The sequence below is a fragment of the Artibeus jamaicensis genome, unplaced genomic scaffold, assembly GCF_021234435.1.
Source record: "Artibeus jamaicensis isolate MK-2021 breed Jamaican fruit bat unplaced genomic scaffold, CSHL_Jam_final contig_332, whole genome shotgun sequence".
Classification (NCBI taxonomy): Eukaryota; Metazoa; Chordata; class Mammalia; order Chiroptera; family Phyllostomidae; genus Artibeus; species Artibeus jamaicensis.
In genome coordinates this window covers 31,064,497-31,086,101 of record NW_026521788.1, presented here as the reverse complement: position 1 = coordinate 31,086,101, position 21,605 = coordinate 31,064,497, and the positions used below count along the sequence as shown (strand labels likewise).

Sequence of the window (21,605 nt, the reverse complement as noted above, 5' to 3'; positions counted from 1 at the left end):
CCAGACAGGTGCTAGAATTACCAGGGGAATCAGGAATTGGGGAAGGAGGAATTTGTTGCATTGCCTGGGTAAGCTCAGGGAATGAGAGATGATCTTTATCTTGCAGGTGAGGACATACTTTCCAAGCTGAGAGAGAGAGAGAGAGAGAGAGAGAGAGAGAGAGAGAGGCATCATCACGTTAAATTGTCACGGAGATGAAAGTGTGTAAGATGTGATCAGCAGAATGGCAGGGTGTTTAATGTATTTAGAGCCCAAGGTTTAATGTAGGCAAAAGAGTTGTCTGGTTAGCCTCAAAAGAAAATTGGGGTGAGAGTCTCAGGAGCCTCACATGCTGTTCTTTGAAGATTAATTGTTTTTTATTCTTTGTACTTAGAGACTCATGGACCTTTGTTTTTGAGGTGAACTATTGTGATGTTTTCTAAAAATGATTCCCATGACTTGGGAGTAGCATCTTAGTACAGATATTAGGGTAACAACTCTGGAATTAGGAGTTAGGTATGTGCTGCCTGTGTGATCCTGGACTGTTCACTTATGCTCTTTGTGCCTGGACTTCATCATTTGCACCATGGGGATAATGACATCTGTTTTTCAGGATTAAGTGAGACATGCATTGCTTGGCGTATACTCCTCTCATAATCAGTAATGGCAGTATTCCTTTTCTGACTCTTGGATTTGAGGGCTCTTCAAGATTTTGAAACTATTTTAGTTGTAGTGACTTCTGTGGGTCCTTTTTTGAAAACCATTAGAAGTTTGGTTTCTAAGGCCAGCTTGCTGGTACCATCCCTGATGATGTGAGGTGCCTGTGACTGGTGAAAGAATGTAATGCTTTGTTGGCCTCATTGGACTTTTGTTGTGCCTTAAATGAAAATTTCCTGCATTAATGCAAAAACATTTATCTTTTAGAAGTTAGGAGTTAGAAATGGAGTCAGCATATCTTCAAAAGCACCTTGGGACATGTCTAACTCAAGGTCTTGCAGAAGTGGCAAGAATTCGCCCAGTGGATCCAATAGAATATTTAGCATTGTGGATTTACAAATATAAGGAAAATGTGACCATGGAGGAACTGGTAAGTATGGATCTTTTAGAAATTTAGAAAAGAAAAATAATTGGTTCTATTTATCTGCTTTTTAAAAGCTCAGTATTATTATTTCTTTCTATAATAGTGTGTTTATCATACAAAATCTTAGACAACATGAAAAGTAGAAAGGAGAAAATTTACAAAGAAGACTTCTATTTAGATTTTTAGGTATTCTAATTTTTTTCTACACATTTGTGTGTGGATTTGTTTACATAATTATAATCACACTAAATGTACAACTTTAATTCTATGCTCTTTATTCAAATAAAACAAGTTTCCCCAAAGTATTATACAGTTCTCAGATGGATAGACCATATTTTGCTTAAGCTTTTCCCTTACTGTTGGTGATTAAGATGCTTTCCAAATTGTTTTTTACAAGTTGTTTTTATCTTTAATTAGTTATGTGTACTAATTAGGTACCATTTTATACAATGCTAGAGACAAAAGGAAATGGCTGAATTGGAGCGTGAAAGAGAACTAGCTCAGACGGAGCAGGAAATGATGGAGAGGCTGAAAGCAGAGGAGCTTATCTTCCAACAGGTGAGACGAGTAACAATAAAGTTCAGACGTGACTGAAATTAACAGTATCAACCTGGGTGTGGGGCAACACAAATGTTGAAAAACTCCCGTGTCTGGTTATTCATATGGTTTTCCTATATCTTCATCTTGATGTATATGTCATCTTTGCTGGGGCAGCAGCAGCAGTGAGGTAGAAGGAAAACCCAGAGAGAGCTCCCATGCAAGCCAGGGGGAGAGACTGTCTTAGTGAGACCTCCGTGGCCAACCATGTATAGGCTGGTTGAGTGAGAGCAGACTGCGAAGTGCTCATTCAAGGCCACTAGTCGTGACTTTGGTGGGAGCAGTGTGGATGGGGTGGAGTATAGCAAGGGAGATGGTGAATACAGGTAATACTTTCAAGCAGATTTTTAAGGAAGGAGTTTTTTTAGTTTTCATTTTTTGCAACATAGGGGAGTGATTGATGTTAATAAGTAGAGGGGATGATTTCTAGACTCAGCTTTCCATGGAGAAGAAAAGGAAATTGAGTCTGTAACCTAGGTTATGTAGATAGAAGGGCACTTCTTTTATTCCTTGAGTCATGGAAAGAGGAGAGTATGGCATAGGTACATCTGGGTATACAGGATTTGTGGCACAAAGTTGAAAGTAGTTTCTGTGTGACTATTCTTTACCAAGTAGGGACCATGATCATTTTTTAAAAATGAGGTGGTAGCCCTGGCTGGTGTGGCTCAGTGGATTAAGGGCTGGCCTGCAAACCAAAGGGTTATAGATTTGATTCTCTATCTATAGATAGATAGATAGATAGATAGATAGATAGATAGATAGATAGATAGAGGTTGTGGGCCAGGTCCTCAGTGGGGAGCATGTGGGAGGCAACTACAAATTGATGCTTCTCTTCCTCTCTTTCTTCCTCCTTTCCTTCTGTCTAAAAATAAATAAACAAAATATTTTTTAAAAAGAATGAAGTGGTAAAGTAGGAAGTGTGGGGGAATGGTGAAGGGTTTGAAATAATGGCTTCAGACAATGGCAGAGACTTGACTGAGGAAACTTAGCATTACTTTGTAGCATTGAGCATGAGTACCCTGATATAGTTGGAAGATCAAGCATTTATAAAGTTTCCATCTGATTTGGTTTAGTGATTATGTGATTTTCTGCACTTAGACCTGGATATCTGAGTGCACATGTGGCAGATGCAGACCCTTTGACTGAAGTAGGTCTAGAGTAGCAGTACTGAAGAAATGAAAATGTTGGGAAGAGGAGACTTCTGCCAAGATGGAGGCATAGGTGGAAACACTGTGCCTTCTTGCATAACCAAGTTTAAAGACGACAAAGTTTTAGTAACAAAAACACAGCCAAAACACAGAAAATTGAACTATACGGAAGTCCGACAACAACAAACCATTCAGCCAGACTGGAAAGAGGAGCTGAGCCACCAGTGGAGCAGGGTTGGGCAGGAAAGATCCCCGGATCCAGGCAAGCAGGCAGCCATGGGCGAATCCCAGGTGTGGGGTAGCAACAGGCGGACCTAATGAGGGCGTAAGGTGGCTGACTGACCTTGGTCACACATTTACGTGCAGATAAACCAGCGAAGGAGTAAGCAGTGAGACAGACGTGCAGGCCCCAGCAGTGGGAAGCAGCAAAGGGAACCGCCATTGTCCCTCTCTGACCCCACCCCCACATACAGCATCACAACCCAGACACTGAGTTGCTCCACCCTGGCGAACACCTAAGGCTCCACCCCCCATACATAACTGGTGCCAACAGACCAAAACATGGCTCAAGAAGAACTCAGAGCCCCAGAGCTGATAACTCTAAGCAACCAAGAAATTGCCAAACTTTCAGATGCACAGTTCAAAGCACTGGTGATCAGGATGCTCACAGAACTGGCTGATTTTAGTCACAAATTAGAGGAACAAATGAAGTCTAAACTAATTGAAGTGAAGGGAAATACACAGGAAACCAATAGTGATAGAAAGGAAACTGAGACTCAAATCAAGAGAGTGGACCGGAAGGAAGAAAAAAATGACCAAATAGAAAAGGATGAAGAAACAAGAATTCAAAAAAAAAATGAGGAGAGGCTTAAGAACTTCCAGGACATCTTCAAACACTCCAACATCTGAATTATAGGGGTACCAGAAGGGGAAGAGAAAGAGCGAGTGGAAAACTTGTTTGAACAAATAATAAAGGAGAATTTTCCCCAATCTGCCAAAGGAAATAGACTTCCAGGAAATCCAGGAAGCTCAGAGAGTACCAAACAAGTTGGACCCAAGAAGAAACATACCAAGGCACATCATAATTACATTAGCCAAGATTAAAATGAAGGAGAGAATCCTAGAAGCAGCAAGAGATAAGGGGACAGTCACCTACAAAGTAGTTCCCATCAGACTGTCAGCTGATTTCTCAAAAGAGACCTTACAGGCAAGAAGGGGCTGGAAAGAAGTATTCCAAGTCATAAAAACCAAAGATCTACAACCAAGATTGATCTATCCAGCAAAGCTTTCATTTAGAGTGGAAGGACAGATAAAGTGCTTCTCAGATAAGATCAAATTCTAGGAGTTCATCATCACCAAGCCCTTATTATATGAAATGTTAAAGGGACTTATCTAAGAAAAAGAAGTTAAAAAAAGATGAACAGTGAAAGGACAGCAAACTCACAGTTATTAACAACCACACCTAAAACAAAAGCAAACTAAAAGGACAGCTAGATCAGGAGTGAATCATAGAAACGAAGATCACATGGAGGGTTAGCAACAGGGGAGTGAGAGGAGGAGAAGGTACAGAAAATAAGTAGTATAGACAGTGGGCAGAAAATAGATAGGGGAGAGGGCAAGAATAGTAGGGGAAATACAGAATCTAAAGAACTTGAGACATGTGGTCATAAACTAAAGGGGGAATAGTGGGGGAGGGGGTGTACAGAGTGGAGAGGAATGAAGGAGGGGAGTAGAACAGCTGTAATGGCATAATCAATAAAATATATTAAAAATAAATAAATAAATATTGGTATGAGGATAATAACTATTAAGCAATAGTGCGATAACTATTTAATATGGAAAGTAAAAAGGGAACGCGTTTTTATTTACTGTATAATTGTGTATACTTATATATATACACACATAGAGCATAAGACAATAAAATATACCAAAATGTTAAAAAAAAGAAAAAGAAAAGAAAATGTTGGGAAGAGAATAGGTGGATGAATGGGTCATGGATTATTAACTATATAGGGGAAAGTTCCAGAGTGGCTTCTGGACTAATTTAATTTGTGGGGATATTCTCAACTAAATTTAAATCATCCCTATAGTTCTACCATATAGTACTTTAAACTCTAGAGTTTCAACTTGAGTTTTTATATTTAAAAAAGGGAAAGCCAGTTATTTAATGCATCGATAAGAAGTTAAATATAGATATGGAAAATAGCTTTTTATCTAATTTCCCATTCTTTTTTAAAATATATTTTATTGATTATGATATTACAGTTGTCCAGTTTTTTCATCCCTTTTATTCCCCTTTGCCCTGCACCCCTCTTCCCACCACATTCCCCTGCCCTCTTAGTTCATGACCATGGGTCATACATATATGTTCTTCGGCTTCTCCATTTCCTTGAGATCATGAGACTGACATGCTACCTACTGTGCTAATGAAGCACCTTCCATTTCCTATACTATTCTTAACCTTCCCCTGTCTGTTTTGTACTTACCATTTATGCTTCTTATTTCTTGTACCTTCAGCCCCTCCACCAACCACTCTTGGATAACCCTCCATGTGACCTCCATTTCTGTGATTCTGTTCCTGTTCTAGTTGTTTGCTTTGTTTGTTTTTGTTATTAGGTTCACTTGTTGATAGTTGTGAGTTTGTTGTCATTTTACTGTTCATGTTTTTGATCTTTTCCTTAGATATGTCCCTTTAGCATGTCATATAATAAGGGCTTGATGATGATGAACTCCTTTAACTTGACCTTATGTAGGGAGCACTTTATCTGCCTTTCCATTCCAAATGATAGCTTTGATGAATAGAATAATCTTGGATGTAGGTCCTTGCTTTTCATGACTTGGGATACTTCTTTCCAGCTCCTTCTTTCTTATAAGCTTTCTTGTGAGAAATCAGCTGATATAGTCTTATGGGCACTCCTTTGTAGGTAACTGTCCCCTTATCTCTTGCTGCTTTTCAGATTCTCTCCTTATCTTTAATCTTGGGTAACTTAATTATGATGTGCCTTGGTGTGTGCTTCCTTGGATCCAACTTCTTTGGGACTCTCTGAGCTTCCTGGACTTCCTGGAAGTCTATTGCCTTTGGCAGATTGGGGGAAGTTCTCCTTTATTATTTGTTCAAGTAAGTTTTCAATTTCTTGCTCTTTCTCTTGTCCTTCTGGCACCCCTGTGATTCAGGTGTTGAAATGTTTAAAGTTTTCCCAGAGGTTCCTAAGCCTCTCCTCATTTTTTTTCATTCTTGTTTCTTCATTCTGTTCTGATTGAATGTTATTTCTGCTTTTTGTTCCAAATCATTGATATGAGTCCTGGTTTCCTGCTCTCCACTATTTGTTCTCTGTATATTTTCATTTATTTCACTTTGCATAGCCTTCATTTTTTCCTCTATTTTGTGACCATGCTCAACCAATTCTCTGAACATCCTGATTACCAGTGTTTTGAACTCTGCATCTGAAGGGTTGGCTATCTCTTCATTGCTTAGCTCTATTTTTGGAACTTTGATGTGTTCTTTCATTTGGGCTATATTTCTTTGTCTCAGCACACATGTTACATTGTAAGGGGCAGAGTCTTAGGTATTCAACAGGGTGGCACAACCCACTTTGCTGCATTGAGGTGCTGTATGTGGGGGAGGAGTCAGAGAAAGAACAATGCACTTTCTTGGCTCTCGCCCCACTTTCAGTCACTCCATTACCTGCAAGCAAATTGGGCCCTTCTGGTGCTGATTCCTGAGTAGGTGAGTTTGTGTACATTCTAGGACTCAGTGGATCTCTCCAATGAACTGTCCTGTGATGCTGAAAGTTCCTCCTGCTGCTGCAACTCCCACAGGATTTTACAGACAGAGGTTTTGAGGCTTTCTTTTCTTGCACTGTAATTCTGGGTGGTGTGGTCTCTCTGGCTCCCCAGTTGTTTCTCCCAGTATATCCACAGGCAAATGTGGAATCACACAGTGCACCAGCTGCTGTCTTGCCCACCCAGTCCTCTAACTGCTGCCTTGCAATGTCCTCTCTTCCCCAGCTGCTGCTCTCTGCCCCTATTACCAGTCTGGATGATTGTTTCTTCTTTAACTTCTTGGTTGTCAGTCTTCTATACAGTTTCATTTTGTAGGAGTTCTAGTTGGCTTTCATTTTTAAATTTATTGTTGTTCTTCTTTTGGTTGTGCAAGGTAGCAAAGTGTATCTATCTACACTTTCATCTTATCCAGAAGTCTCTAATTTCCCATTTTCTGTACTGGGTAGAACATTTTGGGCAGCTTAGGATCGACATGGTTGTTGAAAACTTTGCTATTTCTTAGTCTTCACTTTTTAATCATTTGGCTTATTCTTCTGGGGAAGTTGCAAAGCATTGGGTTGCGCATCAAATAATCATCCAAATAGGCAAGTGTCTGATGGAGTGGCCCCAACATTGAGTGAGGATATGCCCTTCCTCTTAGCAGATCCTTTGGCTTCTGTCTGTTTTGCATCTAACATAATAAGGAAAACTTCCCAGCAGTTCTCCTTCCCCAAGAGAAATTATACCATTAATGTGGAGATACTTAACTTTCACTCATCTACTTTATCTTACTTAGATAAAATTTGTCAGTACTAGAAATGTAACATTTCTCTAGCTGAAGCACACTGACTATTATAAAGCAATTCACTGTGCATCGAACCCTAAGCATTGTATCAGGAGTGAAAGATATAAAGATATTCTGCAAAAGATTTCATGGCCAGTTAAGTGGGTTGGTGGGCAGATACAAATAAGAGTAGGAGAAGGGACATGTGGAGAGATGGACCAGCAGAGAAAAGCTTAAGAGAGTGAGGCTGAAATGAAGAGAAACAGAGAGATCTCTACATTCCACCTTAATCAAGTGAGCTGGTAATTCAGGACTCTGATCACCTACTTGTTGATTGCAAAGGCAGGTGTTCTCGTAATAATAATAATACTGACTTGAAATTCCTTAAAAATTAGGTACTCTCCAACAAGTCCAAGTCCTCATGAACAGGATAGTATTTTTATTGTTGAATAGCTTATTTTGGAAATACAAGCTTTAAAAAATTCATTTGAATATCTTTCTAATGATTTTACTTTCCTTGTGTGAAGGAAGGAATTGGGTGTTGAAATTTTTCTGAAATGTTAAGAAACTATTTATGTTGACCAGTATGATTGATATTTAAGAACTGTATTTTGCATTATTTTTGAGAGATTAGAGTTATTTAACCTCCTCTATCAATGTCTGGAAATTGATTGAATGATATGTTCCTGTATGTCAGCTACATTTCTTAATATAGGAATGCAAAGAAATTACTCTTAATAGCTTTTTATGAATGTATTAACCATTGTTTATTATTTCTATTTGTTAAAATGTATTATTTTATAAAATGCATTTTAAAAATGTAGTTTTAGCCCTGGCTAGGTGGCTCAGTTCATTGGAGCATTATCCTGTTCATAAAAGGGTTGTGGGTTCAATCCCTGGTCAGAACACATGCCTGGGTTGCAGGTTAGATCCCACATTGGGATGCCTGTGGGAGGTGGTCAATTGATGTTTCTCTCTCATGTTGATGTTTTTTTCCCTCTCTCTTTCTCCCTTCCTGTCTCTCTAAACTCAATAAAACATGTAGTGTGATTTTTTTTAATGTCAAAGAAATTTATAGTTTTAAAATGCTCTTAATGGGATTAGCTTATTAGCATGTTTATGAGGTAGTGCTGGATTGATGGTGAGAAATTAGTTTCTGGCTTAGGGGCTGGCAAATGCTTTCCTCAAAGGTAGATATTCTAATGGCAAAATTGAGGATAGGTGTTATGGTGTATTATGTAGCTATAGCAAGAGAGGAAACAAATTTTCACAAATGTTTTATTGGTGAAATAAATAATATTTCAATAGATTTTTTGCAATATAGCTTACTACTGAGAAGAATTAAATTCTTGTTAAAAAGATAACACTTCACTTAGTTGGAGTTCAAAGTTAGTGTTCCCTATCACCAAAATTGATAGAAAATGTTTGTTTATTAGTGCTGACCTGAAATGAGGTTTTATGTATTTATCTTTGAAAGTATCTGTTCACATAAAGGTCCTACCAAATATTAATATCAGTCCATGTGCATATAACTTTGAGCATATTTATCTGTTGGAAGGTATTTGTAGAATTCTGTTAGATTTTTTCTTGATATTTGCCTTTAGCATGCCATTGCCTTGTTTATTAATCACTTCCAGTTGAAGTTTGGTACAAGCTTCTCAACTACACAGTTAAATGGATTTTGATATATGGAAATTTTCTTTTTACTTATATTATGGCCTAACAACACTCTAAAAGTACAATCTGAGCTTGGAAAATATACTTGCTGCAAATTTGTGTGGGAATGGTAACCTAGCTTATCATTCTAGTTTTAACAGCACTGGGAATATATAAAGCAGTATGGCATTGTGATTCAAACATTAATTGTTGAAATGATTTTTCTGCAATGTAAGTTTTATATGCAAATGCTGTTTTGCCTTGTAATTTTAGGTTGAATTAATTAGAAAACATTATTAAGCCTACAGCAAAAAGCTAATTTCCAGAGCCATTTAATATTTGATAATCGTGGTTGAGAATAATTCTCATTTGGAAAAATTTCAGTCTTGACCCCGAGCTCAAAAATTCACAACAAAACATTACCATCGTTAAGCCATGAAACTGCCATGTGGTAGGGAAAGTCAAGATTTATTCAACTCCTAATGTTGACAAAAACCCGCAGGACTGATGACGTTTCAGTTCATAAGAGTGAATGAAGGACACTATTGGCACTACTGGCTCAATGCACACACAGATTTTCTTCAGAGTAGCTACTACTGAATAATAGTACAATGAATTCTCATACGCTTTAAACACTGGATTTTCACAAGCTTTATTAACTTGTCCAACTAAGCCTTTTACTGTTCCATGCATGTTTTTATCATCATTTGTTGAAACACATCTTGGCAGATTTTACTTTTTGATGAACTGAATTAATGTTTCTCAACTTTTTTGAAATATTATTGCTTGTAGTTGTCCCATGAAGATATCATAGAGGTTGATTCTTCAATCACTCTCACTTTCAGTCACTTCAAATTCAGCACTGACTCCTTGAATAAACAACAACTGAGCAGTGTTGGGAACATTTGTCCACTCATCAAGAGCTAAAGAAAACCACTCAGAGTTATTTGCCTTGTATTTATGTACTATTGATGTTTCTCCCAATGTCATCAACTCTGTGAGCAACTTTTCTTATCCTAAGGCTAAAAATGTTAAAAAGCTAGTTTTTTTCCTGGACACTGAAATCAAATGTGTTTTAATTAAATCACATTAGGAAAATGTGTTTCTTTTCTTGACTTACAAATGAGCCACTGGGAAACTTACTTTTGTTGTAACTTCATTTTAATTTTTGTGAAGAAGTTCTGTTGTGACGAAAAAATTGTTTTAACTTTTAAGATATTTCTGACATTTTTTTTTATGCAACTTGATAATATTGTAATGAGTGCTTAATCTGGTGATATTGATACTATTGTATTGTTTTAGTACAGTTTGCACTGCTTTAAAAAGCACCATACTTTGTCATTTAATTTGATAATTAAACAATCCACTCTCCAGTCTGTCTTAAAGGGGAACATTCGAATCCATTTCCTGTTCATATAGTACATGATAGGTATACACTTATTAAAAATAAGTATTGCAGTATAGTGTTACTGTAGCACTGCAAAACTGTCAAATTATAATGGTGTCACTGTGATTCCTTGTGTGCTGAGCAGGGATACAGAGTGAAGAGAGCACCACCTGTGGTCTGTGTTGTAACTACTCAACTGTGGTATTGTAGGGCAAAAGCAGCAAAGGAATGACCATACAGTGTTTCAATAAAACTTTATTTATAGACACTGAAATTTGAATTTTGCATAATAATTTTTATTATTATCTTTTATATTTTTCCACCCTTAGAAAAATTTTAAATCATTCTTAGCTTGAACGCTGTACAAAAACAGGAGTGGGTCAGATTCAGCCCACAGAATTTAGTATGGTATATATGTTGAGTTGGGACCAAATACATTGTTGATTATGAATGATTTCAGAAAATATACTTAGGATTTTCTCATTCGCTCTCTGTAACCAAGTTTTGGTTGTTTGAAGACCCATCCATCTGTACTTAATGAGTTTTTATCTGAAAAAAATTACTGTAATCTCATTTGTTGCTTCTAAAAGAACAGAGAAGATGACTTGATTTTGTACAAACTGCTTTCCTATAATTTGCAATGAAGGAAGCTTTCCTTTTAATTTTATATTTCAGGAAATATTTATAAAACCTAAAGTATTAGATTTTGCATACTGATCACTTATTTTTGTAAGTTTCTGAAATTTAGGTAGGTGTAGAGTTAATTATCCTGGGACATTTCTGAGTAGTAAAGGAAATTTCTTGCCATTGATTTGACTCTAACATGACTTTTTTTTTTTTTTTGAATATTCAGCAACAGCTGGACTTCCAGCTGGAGTTGGAAATGCAAGAAAAAGAGAGACAGAGAATGGAGGAAATACAGAGAGCCCAAGAACAATCAGAGAAGGTAATTTGAAGTTTTGTAAATGTTTGTTTTATTTAAAACCTCTCAGGATTCTCAACCTGTTTTTTCCAGATGTTATCATGGGATTCATAGTCTAAAGACCTGCCGCACATTAGCTGTGTGACTCAGACAAGTTTTATAACTTTTTTAGTCTGTTTACATTTTTGAAAAATAGAGATAACAGTATAATATTATTAGCAATAGCTCACTGAATGATTTTAAGGATCAAGTAACATCATGTGTTTAAAACTGCTCTGTGAGCAGTTTTATAATAGTGATATTAATAGTTCTCTAATAGTGATATTATCAACATTTTAATTAAGAGATAGATGTTTCTAATTATGTTGGTTGATGTTTTTTCTAATTAGGGTAGTTGATATTGAAGGTTAAGTTCTTTGTAATAATCAGGGCATTCTGATCTCTGACACAGTAGTGCATCTCTTTTCTTCATGTTTGATGTATTAGCAACAATAATTTACATTTAAAATATGCCAGTATGGATTTTGCATGTCTTTTATTAAATAATCTATGCAGTAACTTAAATCAAAAAGTCTACCTTCATTTACTGTCTGCATGATATGTCAACCCTCTAGTTTGACCAATGTTTCTTGTTATCCCCAAAGTATGTGTCATATAGACTGAACTTCTGAATGACTGAGCTATACTTTTCAGCTGAGTATTTCATATTGCATGTGTATAGCTAGCATCTGTTATGTGTTATCCTTCTATTATATAATTAAACAAAAACAGAAGCAAATTTTATAGAATATGTTTATTAACAGCTTAGATGAGAGCTTCGTTATTTAAAACAATTTTTTAAAACTTGTAAGGGTAAACTGAATTTAAAAAGATGTACTTTAAAAGGATAAATTCAAAGCTTTATAAATGGTTTTAAAATATACAGATGCTGATGCTGTCTTAGTCTGAGTATAGTAGGGCACACAGATATACATGCCTGCACACACATATAAATACAAATACATACCCTTTTTCCATTCAGTTAAGATTCCATGATTTTAAATGAAAGGAGAAAAAACAGAATATCAAGAAGACAATGATTAAAATGATAAAATAATTGAAAGTATTTTTTATTGAGATACCTTGATTTCTATTGTCAACAATGGTTGTTTACACTATATTCAATACCATCAAGGACCCCCAATTTGGGGTGAGGTGAAGAAGGAAACTTTATTCAGTGCAAAACAGCTCAGTTGTGATTAGCAAGGCTGTGAAAACAGCACACTGTGGAACAGCTCCAAGGCCAAGCAGTCCTGGGGTCTGGCCCCTCTCCTGCTAGACAGCTCTGCTCTGCTCTGGTCTGCTCCACTCCATGCCAGTTTGCTTTGTGCTGCTGGTCTGCTCTGCTTTGTGACGGCATGCTTCTACTCTGCTATGGTTAAGATATATTTGGTGGTTCAGCTCAGTCAGGGATGATACACAGTCTTCATTCTTCTCTGGAGAGGGAAAATGCACTCTCTGAGCTAGGCAGGGAGCCGGTTTATATGGGCAGAAGTCCCCGATTGGTCCATCCTTGTGCAAATGAGGACTCCAAAATCCCAGTTTAGTCCAAAAGGCACTGTCCTGATTGGTCACTCCTGATTGGAACTGCACTACTCCAGTGGGATGGGGAAAGCCTCACTCTGGCTGGTTGAAATAAGATTCTAGGAACTTCTTTATAAGGGCTGGCTCAGATAGTAGAAACATAGTGCAGGCAGGCAGTTCAGTAATGGCTTCTCTGTGGAGTGCAGTTTGCATGAGAAACCCATGTGCAGAAATGGCTGCTAGGCTCTGTTTTTAAACATTTGAGCCCAGTGGTAGTAGATTTCTTTTTTTTCCCCTCTAGGTTCACACTATATTTGAATGTTTGAAATTCTGTGACTTATAGGAGAGATTGGATTGTTTTGTAGCTCATTATTTACTCTGCATGAATCATTAGACCTTGTGACCAGAACCACAAAAACTTCAATAAGTCCATATTTCTAGTGGTTTATCACTCCTCACCTCTCTCCTGCAAAGTATGCCTGCCTTACCTATTGCTCAAAGATGGGTCCATTTATGTCTTTTCACTCTGGCTTCTTGGTGGCTTCAGAGATACAATTTAAACTATCATTTGCAAAAGGAAATTTATTGGAAGGATCTTGTGTTGAAGAAAGGGTTTTACAACTGAACCGTGAAGGGCTCTGGTACAATTGGGAGGATGAAAATCAAACGTTACCTGGGTTCTCAACTCTGATATTCTCTGGTCCTTAGTTTCAGTATTTCTCACAATGACCTGGTTTCCTGCACATGGTGAAAGACATAGTCCTTGAAGGCTCTTGGGTTTCACAATGTTGTGGCTCCTACCATCTGAGAAGAGTAGATTCCTTTTTTTTTTCTTCTTAGGGAAGGATTCTGACTGGCTTAATTTGTGTCAGGTATTCATCCATTGGCTGGGGAACAAGGTCCTATGAGAACATGGACCCCTGCCACTATAGCTATGTGGTGGTGTGGGCTAAGATGTTACAGGAGAATAGAATGGCCTTGAGAAATATACCACGTGTTCACCAATGAGAGGACTTCCGCGAAGATGGAGGTGTAGGTGGAAGCACTGAGCCTTCTCACACAACCAAGTTTAAAAACAACAAAGTTTTAGCAACAAAAATGCAGTCAAACCACAGAAAATTGAACCACACAGAAGTCTGACAACAATGAACCCTTCAGCCAAACCGGTAAGAGGGGCAGAGCTAGCAGCAGAGCGGAGTCGGGCAGGAAACATCCACCAGACCCACCTGGGCACGCAACCCAGGAGCATAACCCAGGTGCACCAGCATCCATGGGCGGATCCCAGGTGTGGAGTAGCGGGTGGACCCACTGAGGGCGCAAGGCAGTGGACTCACCGAGGGCTGACCACAGTCACACATTCGAGCATAGATAAACCAGTGAAGGAGCGAAGCAGTGAGACAGACCGTGCAGGCCCCAGTGGTGGAAAGTGGCAGAGGGGACCGCCATTGTCCCTCTCTGACCCTGCCCCCACATACAGCGTCACAAACCAGCGACCTGGCTGGCCCCGCCCTGGTGAACACCTCCTCATATGTAACAGGCATGAACAAATTAAAACATGGCTCAAGAACAACTCAGAGCCCCAGAGCTGATAAATCTAAGCGATGAAGAAATGGCCAAACTTTCAGATGCACAGTTCAAAACACTGGTGATCAGGATGCTCACAGAACTGGTTGATTATAGTCACAAATTAGAGGAACATATGAAGGCTAAACTAATTGCAATGAATGGAAATGCACAGGAAACCAATTGTAATGGAAAGGAAACTGGGACTCAAATCAAAGGAGTGGACCAGAAAGAGGAAAAAAATGACCAAACAGAAAAGGATGAAGAAACAAAAATTCAAAAAAATGAGGAGAGGCTTAGGAACATTCAGGACATCTTTAAACGTTCCAACATCCAAATTATAGGGGTACCAGAAGGGGGAAAGGCACAGCCACCAGTGGAAAACTTATTTGAACAAATAATAAAGGAGAATTTCCCCCAATCTGGCAAAGGAAATAGACTTCCAGGAAATCCAGGAAGCTCAGAGAGTCCCAAAGAAGTTGGACCCAAGAAGAAACACACCAAGGCACATCATCATTATATTAGCCAAGATTAAAATGAAGGAGAGAATCCTAGAAGCAGCAAGAGATAAGGGGACAGTCACCTACAAAGGAGTTCCTGCATCAGACTGTCAGCTGATTTCTCAAAAGAGACCTTACAGGCAAGAAGGGGCTGGAAAGAGGTATTCCAAGTCGTGAAATCCAAAGACCTACAACCAAGATTACTCTATCCAGCAAAACTTTCATTTAGAATGGAAGGACAGATAAAGTGCTTCTCAGATAAGATCAAATTCTAGGAGTTCATCATCACCAAGCCCTTATTATATGAAATGTTAAAGGGACTTATCTAAGAAAAAGAAGATAAAAAAGATGAATAGTGAAAGGACAGCAAACTCACAGACATTAAGAACCACACCTAAAAGAAAAGCAAACTAAGAGGACAGCTAGATCAGGAGTGAACCATAGAAGTGAAGATGTCAAGGAGGGTTAGCAACAGGGGAGTGGGAGAAGGAGAAGGGGGGAGAAGGAACAGAAAATAAGTAGCATAGACGGTAGGTAGAAAATAGATAGGGAGAGGGCAGGAATAGTATGGGAAATATAGAATCTAAAAAACTTGAGACACGTGGTCATAAACAAAGGGGGGAATAGTGGGGAAGGGGGGCAAGGTGGAGGGGAATGAAGGGCGGAAATAGAACTGTAATGGCATAATCAATAAAATATATTTTAAAAAAGAAATATACCACATGTATTCCTATGATTATGGTGACCACATACATGTTCAAGAGATCACTAATCTTTAAACAGCCAAAATGAATCAGCTCAAGATTATTTAGCTCATCTTGCCGCCTTAAAATGAAAAGATAGAGGCCACAGCAAGACTTTGTTGTTTGGAAGAACATTTTCACATTAAGAACAAGGCCTCCCAGGTGCTCAGAATACTACAGAGGGCATTGCTCAGCTACCATGGGAGGATTCATGCACTTGATAGTGACTGGGGCCAGGTTAATTTCTTCAGAAATATTTACCTCTTTCTAACTATGTGTACAATTCTATTTAACTGGAAGTTCTCTCCGAATCCCTTATTCTAAGAGTTTATTAAAAAGTTTGTTTTGTCACTTTTTATACTTGCTAATATTTGGCTTCAGCTTTGATGTTTCAGTCTATTCCATTTTTTAAAAATTATATTCAGTTGTAAACAAAACATGATTGTCTTCTATTAGTATAGAGTATTAAAGAAGACTGAATGGCAGTTTTATATTAATCATATTAAAATAACTCCTTTAAGAGTGCTAACATTTCCACTGTTAAATTTATCATAGGTTTATGTAAAAATAAAAATGTTTGAAAATTAAATGTAGTCAAAATGAAAAGTGTATTCAAAATATTTTTCTTTGCTTATGTATTACAGGAGATGAAAATGAAGATGGAAAATATAGCTAGAGGTGAAGATACTTCATCCCCAAAGGTGAGAAGAAAAATTTATTCTATTTTAAGCTTTATTATGATACATTAGTAACTAAATCTTTTTAAAGATTTTATTTATTTATTTTTACAGAGAGGGGAAGGGAGGAAGAAAGAGGGGAAAAGAAACATCAGTGTGTGGTTGCCTCTCATGAGCCCCCTGTTGGGGACCTGGCCTACAACCCAGGCATGTGCCCTGACTGGGAATTGAACTGGTGACCCTTCAGTGCACACGCCGGCACTCAATCCACTAAGCCACACTATCCAAGGCAGTAGCTAAATTTTTAATCAGGAGATTATCAAAACTGATATGCCAAACATATAGTCTAGTAATGTCAAGCCACAAATATGATGTTTTAAATTTTAAAGCAAAACCTCAAACTGGATAAAAATTGGACATTTGGTTTCTGTTTGCAGTTCTAAAAACAAGAATTTTATGAGATATTGACATATACTTACTTACAATGATATATTTTATATTTCTGAATGTATTTTTATGCAAGTTTTAGAATTTATTCCTAGACTTCTCTTATCATCAACACACATTGATTCATTCCATTAATTAACAAGGCTGAACTTTGATGTAATTTAGAAATTTCTTATCAAAATTGAAAGAAAATCAGTGTATAAATTTTGAAGTCATTTAAAAGTCGTAATGGGGGGATGGGACAACTGTAATAGCACAATCAGTAAAATATATTGAAAAAAAAAGAAAAAGTCAAAATGAATTTTATGACTGTAGGGTACAGCAGCAGAATCAAACAAGACACTAGCTGAAATTAGTGACCGATACGGGGCACCTCACTTGAGCACAGTGGAAGAACTTGATGAACCAGTGCTCTCTGATGTAAGTATCTTTAAGAGACTGTTTTGTAAAAACCAGATTTTCTCTTTTTGCTTTGGAAAAGCCTTGTGCATATGAGGCCAGAGCTGGTTGGTAGATGGGTCTTTCACTCCATATAAAGAAAACCAGTTCCCTAATAAGGGTGTTCCACATCCCTGCTTGGCCCTCTGCCCTTTTCTGAACATGTGCAGCTGGCCACAGGTGAGGATGGGCACATGTCTGGCTCCTTCCAAATGGGTCAGCACTGATAGCACAGTAGTTGGAAGTTTGCATTGAGGTAGCAGTGTGCCATCTTGTGCAGAGGGCGATATATGTCTTTTGTAGTTAGGTTTTGAAATTTTCAAAGTATGTATTTAAAGTAATTTGGTGAAATACATGATCTTTAAATTTGGGATTCCAATATTTTGGTTATCAGTAGCAAACCCTGGAACCAAATAAGTATCTCGATGAAAGTACATGCTTTTACAGTAGTATATAAATTTTTTCATTTAAGAAATACACAGTGCTTTCTACATACCAACAACTGTGCCTGAGGCTGTTGTGAATAAGACCTTGTTTTTTACCTTGTTTAGGGGAGAAACAGACAACTGAGTAGAGATTAATAGTCATTGGTAGAATGACCAGGTAATTTATTGTCCAAGTTAGTATGCTTTGAGAGTGAAAGGAGGAGTGTTGGTAATGAAGCAGATCAGCAGGTATAAACGGGGACTGTCCTGGCAGGCGGATACATTTAGTCACCTTAATCCATGTGTGCTGAAAAGTGGGACAGCAGCCTAGTTGAGGAACCTTGGTCAGGGAAGGCTTCCTGAAGGAAGTCAGTCATTTGCCACTCAGTGGTGGGGTGGGGCCTAAGCACAACAAGTGTGAAGACCCAGCAAGCAAAGATGATAGAGAGTGTGAAGCAGGGAGGGAGGAGAGAAGCAAGGGGAGAAGGCTGATCCATGAAAGGACTTCTAAACTATGCTTAGATTATTAGATTTTTATCCTAAAGGTCAATATGATTAGACTTCATTTTTAAAAGACCGTCTGGCTACAGCATATGAAAGAGAATGGAGTGACAGCATATAACAGAGAATGGAGTGAAGAGAAGAAGTTTATGAAACTTGTAGTTACCCAGGCAGAGCTGACATTGATGGTTGGCATTAGCAAATGGTATTTTTGAAAGCTTTTCAGAAGGTGGAGCTGGAAGAACTAGGTGATAATCAGTCAGTAGGGAAACTTTTATTAAATGTTTTGGTACTATGCAGGGTGCTAGAAAACATCAGTGAACAAAACAGGTTGGGTTTCTGCCCTTTGGGGGCCATAGGCCATTGGAGAAGGTGCTGAGAGGACAGGTCAGGGAAACATGACCCAGCCTGGACATACCTCCTCGAGGAATTGATTTTAAGGAATCAGCTGAGATAAACCCAGAGGATGGAGACAGGAAGATGCTTTCAAGGAACTGACATAGTACAGTGTTGTGGCTGGGGTGCGGGAAGCTAGGAGGGTGGTGTGGAGCTGGAGAAATGCATAAAGGTTCTCTTGTCAGATCAGAGATTTTGGACTTAAGTGCAATGGGACTTGATGAAAGGGTTTAAGGATTACATGTGTGTGCTTAGAGAGCGGAGAGGGGATTTAAGTGGTCAGGAGTGCAAACAGGAACCATTTAGGAGGTTATTACAGTCATCCATATGCAAAATTACCAGGGTGCAAACATCAGAGATGAGTAGAACTGAGTAGATTTGATATTGGCTGAGAGAATAAAAAAGAGAAAGAAATCAGGGATGATGCCCAGATTTCTGCCTTGGGCAGCTGGACTCTACATTTTTGAGCTTCACCATTTGTTCAGTTTAGGAACAAAAGAACAGAAAGTAGGTTTTGTGAAAATGATGGCTTCAGTTGTGGACACATTGAATTTCAGGTGACTCTGAGATATACAGGTGAAAATAGCCAAAGGCCAGTTGATGTGCAACACAGGTCTGGGGGACAGGAGAGAGGTCCAGGCAGGAGATAGGAATTCAGCAGTCATAGGCTAAGTGAAGCTAAGAGATTGAGTAAGGCATCTAGAAGAGCATGCGGAATAAAGGATCTGGCTCTGAGTGGAACTATTAGAAATTCCAGCACTTAAGGGGTGGCTGCAGGAAGATTCCTGCAGGAAGGATAAGGATATCAATAGAGGATAGCAAGAGAAGTAGAAGAGAGGGTGGGTTATAAATACATCAAGGATACAGTTATATTAAATTTGGGTTTTATTTTAAATCATGAAAAAGCTTCATTTACATAGTCACATAGAAATTTCCTAACTCTATTTTCTTTGGCTTGTACACTTTCACAGTTCTAATTGTATTAAAACATATTTACTTTTCATTTTGCTTTTTAGGTTACATTAAACATTGATCAAGATTTGTAGGATCAACGAAGCTAAGAGCAATAAATTTTTCTGCTTGTTTCGAGTTTCAAAATATGAAGTCCCAACTGTATTTTTTTCTTCCAGACTTGAAGTCTATTTTTTCCTCTACAGACAGCTTTATAAATGGGCTTCCAGGGAGGCCTTAAAATCCTGCTTTGGATTTCCTAATGCAACTGGTTATTCATATGATCCCATTGCCAGACCATGAGAGTTTCCCAAAGCAGCGAAAAGGGGCAAATGAGAGATAAATTGTAAAGAATGTGTGTATCTGAGGGCAAGATTATCTGAGATGAAAGTAATTGTCTGTAAAAAGTGGGGCAGGATGCCACTGTGTCGGGAATATTCAACATGCTTTAGATTTGGCATTTCCTCCTAGGATCCAACTGCAAAGATTTCCACAGTTTGCTTGGAAGTGATACTTTGTAGTGCCACTTAATCCTTTCTTATTGATGGGGCAAGGATGGGTAAGAATACAGAGAAGCATCATTTGTTCTGGAACAATCAGTGGACAATTGCACTGGATACAGGCTGTTCAGCGTGCTTCCTTGAATGGACACTGGGTGGTCTGTGGGTCCCTAGCCCCCTGTAAATTTCAGGTCTAGCCTTGAACTTTAGGAAGAACTTTACTTCCTTTATAAAACTCTTCCAAATCTATGTCATGAGGTTTTTCTCTTCTCCAAGAAAGGGTATAGGCATGGAAACATAGATGCCATGAAGAGGCATTCTTTTTCTTCAGGTTAAGAGTCTGACCATCTCAAACTTTCTAAGGAGGTAGGTGCATGGGAATTCACATACATTGCTGTCAGGGGTGTGAATTAATAAAGCCAGTTTGGAAGAGAGATAGGCCTTACCTAGAAATGTTGATCATAAGCTCATTTCAAAGTGTATATATGGAGGAGTTTTTACACATGTACATGGAAAGACATCTGGGAGAATATTCATAGTATAGCATTGTTCCCAATAGTCAAAACCTGACAATCGTCGAAGTCTTGACTAACAGAAGTGTGGGTGATTAAATTGTGTCACACTCATGCCAGCAGAGTATCATGATTAAACCTCAAAAAGACTAAGCTGAATAGAAAAAACAATTACTATATCATTCTATTTATAAAAAATAAAAAAGCATACAAAAACTAAATATTTTGCTTGGGGATAAATTTACATGCTAAAAGAATCATTAACACAAAATTCATAATGATGGTTCCCTCAGGGATCAGGGGTATGTAAATAAATGTGGAGGTGCTAATAATATTCTCTTTTTCAGTCGAGGGAGTAAGAACAGAGGTAAGAATTTTATCAGTCTTTAATTCTCACTTTTTTGTTTGTAAAAAAAAAGATTTTGTGAATAAAGCATCAGGCTTAATTTTAAGAAAATTTACTTTAGACTTAAAGCACACATCCCACAAGGCAAATGGGAAATTCAGTCTTGGTCATTACAGGGGCTCTCTATTTTGAGAATTATAAAACTGTTTGTTTTTCCCTAACTTGAGGGTTATGTAAAGATTCTGAGGTCCTACATGAGTCAGCACCTAAGGAAGCCCCTCTGGTCATCAGCCACTGTCCACACTGATCCACTGACCCAGACTGCAGGTCCTTTTATGTCCATCAGACCCTGGTATATCCACCTCATACGTGGAACACAGGGATCTTTGGGGACAAGGGAGCAGATCCAAAGTTTCCCTGGGCCTAGAATTCAGCCTCCCTAGCACATCACACAGCTAACCCTTCTGAAACCTTTCTAACTCCCCATGTAATTTAGTCTCTGTTACCAAACTATGGTTCTTTAATGTCTCTGTGGATTTTTATGCCAGTGCCATGCTCTTTATTTTTTTAACTTTTCAACTGCAGTTAATATACAGTACTATATTAGTTTCAGGTGTACAACATAGTGATTAGATATAACTTACAAAATGATCCCCTGAGAAGTCTGGTGCCCATCTGACACCATACATAGTTATTGCTATAATACTGACTGTATTCCCTGTGCTGT

The 21,605-nt window shown here is 38.2% G+C and overlaps 1 protein-coding gene across 1 annotated transcript; it reads left to right on the top strand.

The window, feature by feature from the left end:
* The first annotated feature begins 919 nt into the window (after positions 1 to 919).
* On the top strand, positions 920 to 19,615 carry DYDC1 (DPY30 domain containing 1). Its single transcript, XM_037134355.2, has 6 exons — positions 920 to 1,066; positions 1,517 to 1,618; positions 11,248 to 11,340; positions 16,330 to 16,386; positions 17,125 to 17,229; positions 19,586 to 19,615. Exons 1-6 carry the CDS (start codon positions 920 to 922, stop codon positions 19,613 to 19,615), a joined length of 534 nt encoding a protein of 177 aa, XP_036990250.2.
* Positions 19,616 to 21,605: the final 1,990 nt, after the last annotated feature.